This window comes from Mobula birostris, chromosome 29 (genome assembly GCF_030028105.1).
Source record: "Mobula birostris isolate sMobBir1 chromosome 29, sMobBir1.hap1, whole genome shotgun sequence".
NCBI lineage: Eukaryota > Metazoa > Chordata > Chondrichthyes > Myliobatiformes > Myliobatidae > Mobula > Mobula birostris.
The window spans coordinates 17616371-17628409 of NC_092398.1; the positions used below are offsets into that span (position 1 = coordinate 17616371).

The following is a 12039-nucleotide window of genomic DNA, read 5'->3' on the forward strand; positions in this document are numbered from 1 at the left end:
CCCGAACAGAATCGCCAAAAAAGACTTACAGAGAATAATATCGGCAGGTTCACGCATGCGCACTGGCGCCCGCGCAAGGCTTCATGGTCATTGTAGTCTTTCTTGGGGCAAACCCAACGTATTTTTTGACTGCTACTCTTGTCCGTTGGCAACCCTACCCCCCCGGGTCGGCCGGTCCGCAGCGCAAAAAAGATTGGGGACCCCTGGGTTACAGACTGGGATTCAGTCCAGAGGTGCGGGGGTGGTTTATATATAGAATAACAGATCCCCAGGATTGGGTTATAGGCTGGGACCTAATTTAGGGGTTAGAACATAGAAATTTACAGCACATTACAGGCTCTTCGGCCCACAATATTGTGCAAACCATGTAACCTACTCTAAAAATTGCCTAGAATTACCCTAGTGCATAGCCCTCTATTTTTCTAAGGTCCATGTATCTCAGACTCTCTTAAAAGACTGTTCTGCATCCACCTCCACCACTGTCGCCGGCACCTAGCACTCTCTGTGCGAAAAACTTACTCCTGAAATCCCCTCTGTACATACCTCCAAGCACCTTAAAACCACGTCCCCTCATGTTAGACATTTCAGCCCTGGGAAAAAGCCTCTGGCTATCCACACGATCAATGCCCATCATCATCTTATACACCTCTGTCAGGTCACCTCTCATCCTCCATTGCTCCAAGGAGAAAAGGCCGAGTACACTCAACTTATTCTCACAAGGTACGTCCTCCAATCCAGGCAACATCCTTGTAAATCTCATCTGCACTCTCTATAGCATCCACATCCTTCCCGTAGTGAGGTGACCAGAACTGAACATAGATTCGGGGTTTACAGCTATAGAATGATAGATTCCTATGAGTAGGTCACAAACTGAGATCTGATCGGAGGTTGGGTTCTATAATGTATAGACACGCACTGGGAGGTGGGGGGGGGGGAGTGGAGCCCGTGTCCAGTGAATTCAAAGTAAATTTGTGATCAAAGCATGTATATGTTATGTTATCACAAACAACTTGAGGTACATTTTCTTACAGGCATTCACAGAAAAAATCAAATACAATAGAAATTTATAAAAGACTATGCATAAACATAACAAAGACTGAAAACCAACCAATACGCAAAAGAAGAGAAACTATAAGTAAAAACATTAGAGAACAAGAATTGTAAAGAGTCCTTGAAAGTGAGTCTGTAGGTCATAGGATCGGTTCAGAGTCGTGGTGACTGACGTTATCCACACTAGTTCAGGAGACTACTGGTAATGGTTTCTGAACTTGGTAGCGTGGGACCCAAGGCTCCTGTCCAATGGGAGTAGTGAGAAGATCGAATGGTGGAGTAGACCCGATGGGCTGAATGGCCTAATTCTATCGGTGTGTCTGAAAGCCTTGAAAGACAGCGGGCTGTGAGGGAGTAAGGCGATGGTGATCCAGCCCGGGGAGGACTTTGGATGCGGCTGGAACAGGCTCGCTCCCTCCCTCCCACTGCAGGGTGGGGAGAGATCCTTCAATTCAAGTCTGTCATTTAATCATTTAACTTATGAAACAGCCAAACAAGACAGTGTTACTATGGGTCACGGTGCAAAGACACATCAATAATAGTCACACCCAAGATGATAATCATTCCAAGGGCATCCTCATTCCAACACCATCAACTCTGCCCTCAACTGCATCTCTTCCCTTTCGCTTAACCCATCCTCCTGCCACCCCACCAGGGAAAGGCTTCCTCTTGTCCTCATCTACCACCCCACCAGCCTCTGCACCCAGCACAGAATTCTCCGTAACTTCCACCATGTCCAACAGGATCCCACCATCATGTTCATCTTTTCCACCTTCATCCCACCTTCTGCTTTCTGCAGGGATCGCTCCCTACGTAGCTGCCTTGTCCATTCGTCCCTCCCCACTGATCTCCCTCCTGGCACTTATCCTTGCAAGTGGAACAGGTGCGAAACTTGGCTGCACACCACCTTCCTCACCATCATTCAGGGCCCCAAACAGTCCTTCCAGGTGAGGCAACATTTCACCTGCGAGTCTGTTGGGGTCATATACTATATCCAGTGTATACGGCTGAGACCTCCCGGTGTGGTCTGCTGTATATCGGTGAGACCAGACACAGACTGGAGACTGCTTTGCCGAGCACCTACACTCCGTTGGCTAGAAAAAGTGGTATCTCCAATTTAATTTTAATTCCACTTTCCATTTCCATTCTGACATGTTAGTCCACGGCCTCCTTTATTGTTGCAATGAGACCACACTCATGTTGGAGGAACAAGACCTTGTACTGCGTCTGGGTAACCAACTTGATGGCATGAACATCAATTTCCTGAACTTCCGGTAATAACCCCCCACCATTCCCCATTCCTCCCTCTCACCTTATCTTCCTATCTGCCCATCACTTCACTCTGGTGCTCATCCTCCTTTTTCTACTGTGGCCTTCTGTCCTCTATCAGATTCTCCCTCCTCCAGCCCTCTATCTCTTTCACCAGGCGACTTCCCAGTTCTTTACTTCACCCCTCTCCTCCATCTGGTTTCATCTGTCACCTTGTGGTTCCCCACTTCCTGCTGTGACTCCTAATCTTTTTTCCCCGTCCTGGTGAAGGGTCTTGGCCCAAAACGTTGACTGTACTCTTTCCTATAGATGCTGCCTGGCCTGCTGGGTTCCTCCAGCGTTTTGTGTGTGGTGATGGCGGCGGAGTCCGGGCACTGAATCTGCTCGGGATCGTCAGAACCATGCAGGGATGGCTGTCTGGAGACGTCTGTGCCCGCCGACGCCCACATCTCTCCTCTCTCTCTCCCCCACCCACCCCCGGCGACGCCGCAGCTTGATGCATACATGTCAACAAACCCATGGAGAATATCTGTTAACATACAACGATGCAAAATATGCATTTATACACAGTCCAGACCCCACTGCCCACCAATATCATCTGCCGACTGGCTCCCGACGCCTGCTAGGCGACACCGTGGCTTTTGAGGCCCAGTCCTCGAATATAGAAGCACGTACAGATTAGTGAAAACACAACCAGACAAATATATATATATATATGTGTATAGTCCAGACACCCTTCAGTCTATTTAAATATTCAGTCGCCACAAATGCGCTATAGCACCCCGCAAGCTTGAGGCCCGAGTCCATAGAGTGCCGCTAAAAAAATCTGCAGTCGGCCCCAGCAGAACTGTTCATGCCGAGCGAAAGCATGGAATGGCGGCTGCACACAGGCGACACCGTGGCTTCGGCCGAGTCCTAGGCCCCCTCCATCCGCGTCCCAGATTAACGATGTCCAAATGGGTCACAACAGAAGCGACCGTGCCGGCCTTCGTCCAAAGCCCGAAAACTCCCACCCCTCTCCTCCCTCCACCGTCCGACCAAAACGGGCCCTTTCCGTCACCAAGCTCGGGGCTCCGTCCCGGAGCCCCGGGACACGGGAGTAAGAGTGGGGAAGTGGGATCCTCACCTTCAGTAAACAGCGCCGTGGACCAGTGGAGCCACGTTATTAGTATCAGACGCCAGAACCACCAGCAGGTCCCCATCTCCACCTCGAACAGCGGTACACGGGGAGCCGAACGTGACGCAATTTTGTGACGTAATGTTGTGACGTAAGCCAGTATAGAGCAGCACGGGGAATTCTGCAGATGCTGGAATTTCAAGCAACACACACAAAAGTTGCTGGTGAACGCAGCAGGCCAGGCAGCATCTCTAGAAAGAGGTACGGTCGACGTTTCAGGCCGAGACCCTTCGTCAGGACTAACTGAAGTAAGAGTCAGTAAGAGATTTGAAAGTGGGAGGGGGAGGGGAGATCCAAAAAGATAGGAGAAGACAGGAGGGGGAGGGATGGAGCCAAGAGCTGGACAGGTGATTGGCAAAAGGGATATGAGAGGATCAGGGGACAGGAGGCCCACGGAGAAAGAAAAGGGAGGGGGAGAACCCAGAGGATGGCCAAGGGGTATAGTCAGAGGGAGAAAAAGGAGAGAGAGAGAAAGAATGTGTATATCTAAAAAATAACGGATGGGGTACGAGGGGGAGGTGGGGCATTAGCGTTTGAGAAGTCAATGTTCATGCCATCAGGTTGGAGGCTACCCAGACCGAATATAAGGTGTTGTTCCTCCAACCTGAGTGTGGCTTCATCTTTACAGTAGAGGAGACCGTGGATAGACATGTCAGAATGGGAATGGGATGTGGAATTAAAATGTGTGGCCACTGAGAGATCCTGCTTTCTCTAGCGGACAGAGCATAGGTATTCAGCAAAGCGGTCTCCCAGTCTGCATTGGGTCTCGCCAATATATAGAAGGCCACATCGGGAGCACCGGACGCAGTATATGACCCCAGCCGACTCACAGGTGAAGTGTCGCCTCACCTGGAAGGACGTCTGGGGCCCTGAATGGTGGTGAGGGAGGAAGTGTCAGGGCATGTGTAGCACTTGTTCCGCTTACAAGGATAAGTGCCAGGAGGGAGATCAGTAGGGAGGGACGAATGGACAAGAGAGCTGCATCGGCAGTTAGCAATAAAGAAATCCAGAGCAGGCAGAAGACCAGAGCGGGGTGTCCATGAAGAGGAGGAGGGTTGAAGAAGGGAGAAGGGGTCATCGGTAAGGGTGGAAGAGTCCTCGCCGAAGAAGTAGGCTCGGAGACGGAGATGGCGGAAGAAGAGTTCCGCGTCATGGCGAACACGGAACTCGCTGAGGTGTGGGCAAAAGTGGACAAAGGTGAGGCCCTTACTGAGGACAGAGCGTTCCGCCTCTGATAGATCAGAAAGTTGGCAGCGGAGTGACGTAGAAATTATGACGTGCTCGCCAGTATAGAGCAGGAAGTTGGCAGCGGAGTGACGTAGAAATCATGACGTGCTCGCCAGTATAGAGCAGGAAGTTGGCAGTGGAAGCGTTCAAATGAGGATATGTCAGTTTAAGAGCAATTAAGAAAGAGGTGCTGACTTAGATTAGGGTTTTTTTCTTATTGGGGTATTTTTTCTTTTTTCTTTTTCCATGATATTTTTGTATTTTTTTTCTATATACTATTATATTTGTACTCTGTAAGATTTTGGGAGGTTAATATCTGTGTATTAACTGTGTTTATATCTATATATACTAATTATTAACAATGTAATCCCAATTGCTTTGTATCAATTCTTTGTAATGTTCAAGAAGTTGATATTAATAAAAAGTTTGAAAAAGAAAGAGGCGCTGCGTTCCGACGGAGAGAAGTCACCGGCCAGAGAGCACGTCATGTCCTGAAGCTGCCGAAGTTCACTGCTTTCTCAGTTATCTCTTAAATTCATTGGCAGCGCCAGAGATTTTTTCTTGCTGGTGGTACAGTGGGGCTGAATTATTCAGTGATGCTGCTGAGGGGTGCACAGTATGGTAATATGTATTCGCAAGGCCAGACGCGTGGCGTTCAAAAGTCAGTTTCAAGCATTATGTGCCTACTATAAATGCCTCTGTTGGTTTACAGGCAAGAACAATTGACAGATATAATAATATAGGAGTGAACTGTGACAGTGTCAACAGCATAGGAGACAACCCGGGCTGCACAGAGCATAAACAAACAAACCAACAGAGCATCCGACCCACAGTGCACAACATGAATCACGCCCCAATCACGCAATCAGCATCAAATGCGTGGTTTTCAACTGAAAAACACAACACTCACCCACAATCAATGTCCACTGCTATTCACATTACATAGACAGACAATGCCAAAAGATACACTGTTATTAAAGTCAAATGAGGCAAACAACAGATGCAAGGCTTTACCAGGAGTTGGACAAATCATACTCTGACCATGCAATACTTCAATTAATTCGGCTACTGAATTTAAAACAAAAATCAACAGAATCACCGCTTGGAAGTCTAAGCAAAACCAGTAGGCTTAATAGCAGTAAATGTAATATTTTAGGATTTGCAGGAAACATAAGGACTATGGGGTATCCACCACAAAATAATAATAATAATCAGCAAACAACAAGAATTCTGCAGATGCTGGAAATTCAAGCAACACACATCAAAGTTGCTGGTGAACGCAGCAGGCCAAGCAGCATCTGTAGGAAGAGGTGCAGTCGACGTTTCAGGCCGAGACCCTTCGTCAGGACTAACTGAAGGAAGAGTGAGTAAGGGATTTGAAAGTTGGAGGGGGAGGGGGAGGGGGAGGGGGAGGGGGAGATCCAAAATGATAGGAGAAGACAGGAGGGGGAGGGATAGAGCCAAGAGCTGGACAGGTGATAGGCAAAAGGGGATACGAGAGGATCATGGGACAGGAGGTCCGGGAAGAAAGACAAGGTGGGGTGGACCCAGAGGATGGGCAAGAGGTATATTCAGAGGGACAGAGGGAGAAAAAGGAGAGTGAGAGAAAGAATGTGTGCATAAAAATGAGTAACAGATGGGGTACGAGGGGGAGGTGGGGCCTTAGCAGAAGTTAGAGAAGTCGATGTTCATGCAATCAGGTTGGAGGCTGCCTAGACGGAATATAAGGTGTTGTTCCTCCAACCTGAGTGTGGCTTCATCTTTAAAGTAGAGGAGGCCGTAGATAGACATGTCAGAATGGGAATGGGATGTGGAATTAAAATGTGTGGCCACGGGGAGATCCTGCTTTCTCTGGCAGACAGAGCGTAGATGTTCAGCAAAGCGGTCTCCCAGTCTGCGTCGTGTCTCGCCAATATATAAAAGGCCACATCGGGAGCACCGGACGCAGTATATCACCTCAGTCGACTCACAGGTGAAGTGTTGCCTCACCTGAAAGGACTGTTTGCGGCCCTGAATGGTGGTAAGGGAGGAAGTGTAAGGGCATGTGTAGCACTTGTTCCGCTTACACGGATAAGTGCCAGGAGGGAGATCAGTGGGGAGGGATGGGGGGGACGAATGGACAAGGGAGTTGTGTAGGGAGCGATCCCTGCGGAATGCAGAGAGGGGGTGGAGGGAAAGATGTGCTTAGTGGTGGGATCCCGTTGGAGGTGGTGGAAGTTACGGAGAATAATATGTTGGACCCGGAGGCTGGTGGGGTGGTAGGTGAGGACCAGGGGAACCCTATTCCTAGCGGGGTGGCGGGAGGATGGAGTGAGAGCAGATGTACGTGAAATGGGGGAGATGCATTTAAGAGCAGAGTTGATAGTGGAGGAAGGGAAGCCCCTTTCTTTAAAAAAAGGAAGACATCTCCCTCGTCCTAGAATGAAAGGCCTCATCCTGAGAGCAGATGCGGCGGAGACGGAGGAATTGCGAGAAGGGGATGGCGTTTTTTGAAGAGACAGGGTGAGAAGAGGAATAGTCCAGATAGCTGTGAGAGTCAGTAGGCTTATAGTAGACATCAGTGGATAAGCTGTCTCCAGAGAAAGAGTCAGAAAGATCTAGAAAGGGGAGGGAAGTGTCGGAAATGGACCAGGTAAACTTGAGGGCAGGGTGAAAGTTGGAGGCAAAGTTAATAAAGTCAACGAGTTCTGCATGCGTGCAGGAAGCAGCGCCAATGCAGTCGTCGATGTAGCGAAGGAAAAGTGGGGGACAGATACCAGAATAGGCACGGAACATAGATTGTTCCACAAACCCAACAAAAAGGCAGGCATAGCTAGGACCCATACGGGTGCCCATAGCTACACCTTTAGTTTGGAGGAAGTGGGAGGAGCCAAAGGAGAAATTATTAAGAGTAAGGACTAATTCCGCTAGACGGAGCAGAGTGGTGGTAGAGGGGAACTGATTAGGTCCGGAATCCAAAAAGAAGCGTAGAGCTATGAGACCTTGGGATGGAAGTATATAAGGACTGGATATCCATGGTGAAAATAAAGCGGTGGGGGCCAGGGAACTTAAAATCATCGAAAAGTTTAAGAGCGTGAGAAGTGTCACGAACATAGGTCGGAAGGGATTGAACAAGGGGTGATAAAACAGTGTCGAGGTATGCAGAAATGAGTTCGGTGGGGCAGGAGCAAGCTGAGACAATAGGTCGGCCAGGACAGGCAGGTTTGTGGATCTTGGTTAGGAAGTAGAAACGGGAAATGCGGGGTGTGGGAACTATAAGGTTGGTAGCAGTGGATGGGAGATCCCCTGAGCGGATAAAGTCGGTGATGGTGTGGGAGACAATGGCCTGGTGCTCCTTAGTGGGGTCACGATCGAGGGTTAAATAAGAGGAGGTATCCGCGAGTTGTCGCTGTGCCTCGGCAAGGTAGAGGTCAGTACGCCAGACTACAACAGCACCCCCCTTATCGGCGGGTTTAATAATAAGGTTAGGATTAGTGCGGAGGGAGTGGAGAGCAGAGCGTTCCGAAGGAGTGAGGTTGGAATGGGGACAAGGTGCGGTGAAGTCGAGACGGTTGATGTCCCGTTGGCAGTTAGCGATAAAGAGATCCAGAGCAGGCAGAAGACCAGAGCGGAGTGTCCATGAAGAAGAGGAGGGTTGAAGACGGGAGAAGGGGTCATCGGTGGGGGTGGAAGAGTCCTTGCCGAAGAAGTAGGCTCGGAGACGGAGACGGCGGAAGAAAAGTTCCGCATCGTGGCGAACACGGAACTCGCTGAGGTGTTGGCGAAGGGGGACGAAGGTGAGGCCCTTTCTGAGAACAGAGAGTTCTGCCTCCGACAGTTGAAGGTCGGAGGGGATGGTAAAGACCCGGCACGGATGAGAGCTGGGATCAGAGGGGGGAGGGGGGAGTCTGGGGGTGTCAATGGAGAGGGGAGGGTTGGGGTGAGAGGAAGATGGAGCCTCTGAGGGCCCAGGAGTTGACGGTGGGATCTGAGGAAGACGGGGCTGCGGAGTGGTGGTGGGGGAAGGGGAGACGGGAGTCACAACAGCAGCACTTGAAGACCCGGCCTGGAGTTCAAGGTACTCACATTTTATTAATCCCAGGTACTCACATTTTATTGACCACATTTTAATTCCACATCCCATTCCCATTCTGACATGTCTATCCACGGCCTCCTCTACTGTAAAGATGAAGCCACACTCAGGTTGGAGGAACAACACCTTATATTCCGTCTGGGTAGCCTCCAACCTGATGGCATGAACATCGACTTCTCTAACTTCCGCTAAGGCCCCACCTCCCCCTCGTACCCCATCTGTTACTCATTTTTATGCACACATTCTTTCTCTCACTCTCCTTTTTCTCCCTCTGTCCCTCTGAATATACCTCTTGCCCATCCTCTGGGTCCACCCCACCTTGTCTTTCTTCCCGGACCTCCTGTCCCATGATCCTCTCGTATCCCCTTTTGCCTATCACCTGTCCAGCTCTTGGCTCTATCCTTCCCCCTCCTGTCTTCTCCTATCATGTTGGACCTCCCCCTCCCCCTCCAACTTTCAAATCCCTTACTCACTCTTTCTTCAGTTAGTCCTGACGAAGGCTCTCGGCCTGAAGCGTGGACTGCACCTCTTCCTACAGATGCTGCTTGGCCTGCTGCGCTCACCAGCAACTTTGATGTGTTGTGGCTTCATCTTTACAGTAGGGCAAGTCGTGGATAGACATATCAGAATGGGAGTGGGACGTGGAATTAAAATGTGTGGCCACTGGAAGATCCTGCTTTCTCTGGCGGACAGAGCGTAGGTGTTCAGCGAAACGATCTCCCAGTCTGCGTCGGGTCTCGCCAATATATAGAAGGCCACATCGAGAGCACTGGATGCAGTATATCACCCCAGCCGACTCCCAGGTGAAGGATGGCCAGAAACTAAGAATGACTGTCCAATGTGCATTCAGGACTATTGGGCATGCAGAGCTGAACTGTCAGTAGTGGAAGATATCGTCTTCAAAGGCGACAGAGTTTTGACTCCTGTGTCGCTACGCAAGGGCTCCAGAAGATACATGAAAGGCATCTTGGTGAGAAAAATGTAAATAAAGAGCTCGTAAAGTGATGTACTAGCCAAGAATGAACCAAGGCATCAGCCAGACCACTGCTTCATGTGAAATATGTCTTACCTACAGACCAAAACAGCAAGCAGAAATGCTTACACCATATACTGTACCAGACAAACCGTACTTCAAATTTGAGGTAGATTTGTTTGATTGAAATGGGAAGAGTCATATTGTTGTAACAGACTGCTCCTCCAATTACCCAGAAGCTGCAACACTGCAATCAACATCCAGCAAAGTGGTTATCACCTTCTTGGAAACAGTGTTGTGCGATATGGAGTTCTATGAGAAATGGTATCAGACAATGGTCCACAATTGTTGACCTGTGAATTAGAGTCCTTTGGGGTTTCGACATATAACTTCAAACCCACATCACCCAAAATTGAATGGCCTGGCAGAGAGTTTGGTCAAATTAGTGAAGGGCCTCATGAAGAAGACATCAGATGGATGAGAGGACTTCCACAAGAGATTATTTACAGAAGTGTACCACTGCAGAATGGCCTTTCACCAGCCCAAATGCTGATGGGTCGACGTATACACACTAACCTTCCAGTGCACAAATACCTGTTGACACCTAAAAGAGCACACAAGGTCAAATTGGCTAAGGAGAAAGGGAAAGAAATATTATCATGATAAGACTGTGAAAAGCCTACAAGTCCTGAAGCCTAGAGATCAAGTGTGAATCCATGATCACAATTCCGGCACATGGTCCATGCTAGGATATATGCAAGAGAAAGTTGCCCCACATTCCTACCTTTTCAGACGGAGCAAGGAACACCTCTGAGAAGGAATCAAATTGATCTATGACCACGAGCCATGAAACATCACTGCCTGTACACCAAAGGGACCAGCAGATTTAAAAATTAAACTTGTGGTTCATTCCTTAGAAAGACACTGTATTAACACAGCCAGTGAAAGCAATACATCAGTGGAGACAAATTGCAGCCCAGAAATGATCATCAAACCATCTCAGAGACTGATTGAGAGGCGTTGAGTGAATAAGAGACTGTATTTGCTCATTTGAATTGAAGTTAAAGTAAATATCTTTGGAAAGCATGACTGTTTATTGCAGGTTTATAACGATATAGTTTTTTTTCAATAAAGGGGAAAGATATGTTATTATGTATATACATAATTAAGAACTGCAGTTCCCAATGGGTAATACAGGTGGTTCGCTGGGAACTAGAAGTGCCATCACTTAGTGACTATGCATGCTAGTGTGGGGCTAAGCCATTACTAGAGTGTTCAGATAAAGAAGTGTTAGTCTTACCCATGCTAAGCTTGTTTTTAGAAGAATAAACATAACATCCAGTATGTGGCAATGAGATGATGCAAGATCAAATGCTCTTCTAATCCTTTTGTGCAACTGGTGACTCACACATATTAAGAACATGCATCAACTGTAATGGAGAATGATAGGAACCATGACAGGGATCAGATCCCTCCTCCAAAACCTGATTTGATTCAGAAGTTCACCGGGACCCTTCTGGTCCCTGCCTCTGGTGCCAGAATATCTAACGAACTAGTAGCCCCAGATCTACCCAATAATTGCCTAAACCCTTTCTTCTTCTGACTTTTTATGGCGATTGGCAGTCAACTTAAAGGTGCATTCCCGCCACCAACTGGAGTGTGGTGTAGAGAATTGGGAATAAAAATAACCCTTTCTACTTCTCTTTCAAATGAAAGCAAAATACCCCTAAATGCCCATCAAAGTTGCTGGTTTCACCAGCAACTTTGATGTGTGTTGCTTGAATTTCCAGCATCTGCAAAATTCCTCATGTTTACCCCTAAATGTGCCTCAGATTGTAATTAATGAAGGACGATACTGTGAATTACATTAAAGGCACTCCCATAACTTAATAAAGTTTTAAAATGAAAACTATCAGCCCCCAAAGATTGTAATGAAGTCTGCATTTGATTTCTTTCAATCTCATATGCTTCAAACTGTAGTGGTACATGTTCAACTGTTTCATAATGACAAAACCTACACAACCCAGAATGATGTTTTCCGACAAGATATCCTCCTTCTCTGAGAGTTGTGAGATTGTGGAACGATTTGGCAGCTCAAATGGTGCAAGTGATCTCAACTTCAGTGTTTAACCAAAGTTTGGATGGGTACCTGGATGGCAGGGATATGGAAGGCCGTGGTTCCAGTGCAGGTCAATTGAAGTAGGCAGTTTAAATGGCTCAGCACAGACTAAATGGGCCAATGGGCCTGCTTCTGTGCTGTACTTTTCTATG

The 12039-nt window shown here is 48.1% G+C and overlaps 1 protein-coding gene across 3 annotated transcripts in view; it reads right to left on the reverse strand.

Annotated features, from left to right (window-relative positions):
• Positions 1 to 3545, reverse strand: part of LOC140190006 (uncharacterized) — a 41148-nt gene extending 37603 nt beyond the window's left edge. For 2 of the 3 annotated variants that reach the window (XM_072246397.1, XM_072246396.1), the window contains exon 1: positions 3446 to 3545. In XM_072246397.1, the coding sequence (XP_072102498.1) occupies positions 3446 to 3521 (76 nt within the window). In that variant the 5' untranslated portion in view covers positions 3522 to 3545. The remainder of the gene's footprint in view (positions 1 to 3445) is intronic. The other variant, XM_072246398.1, reaches the window with a different exon arrangement.
• Between the last annotated feature and the right edge of the window lie 8494 nt (positions 3546 to 12039).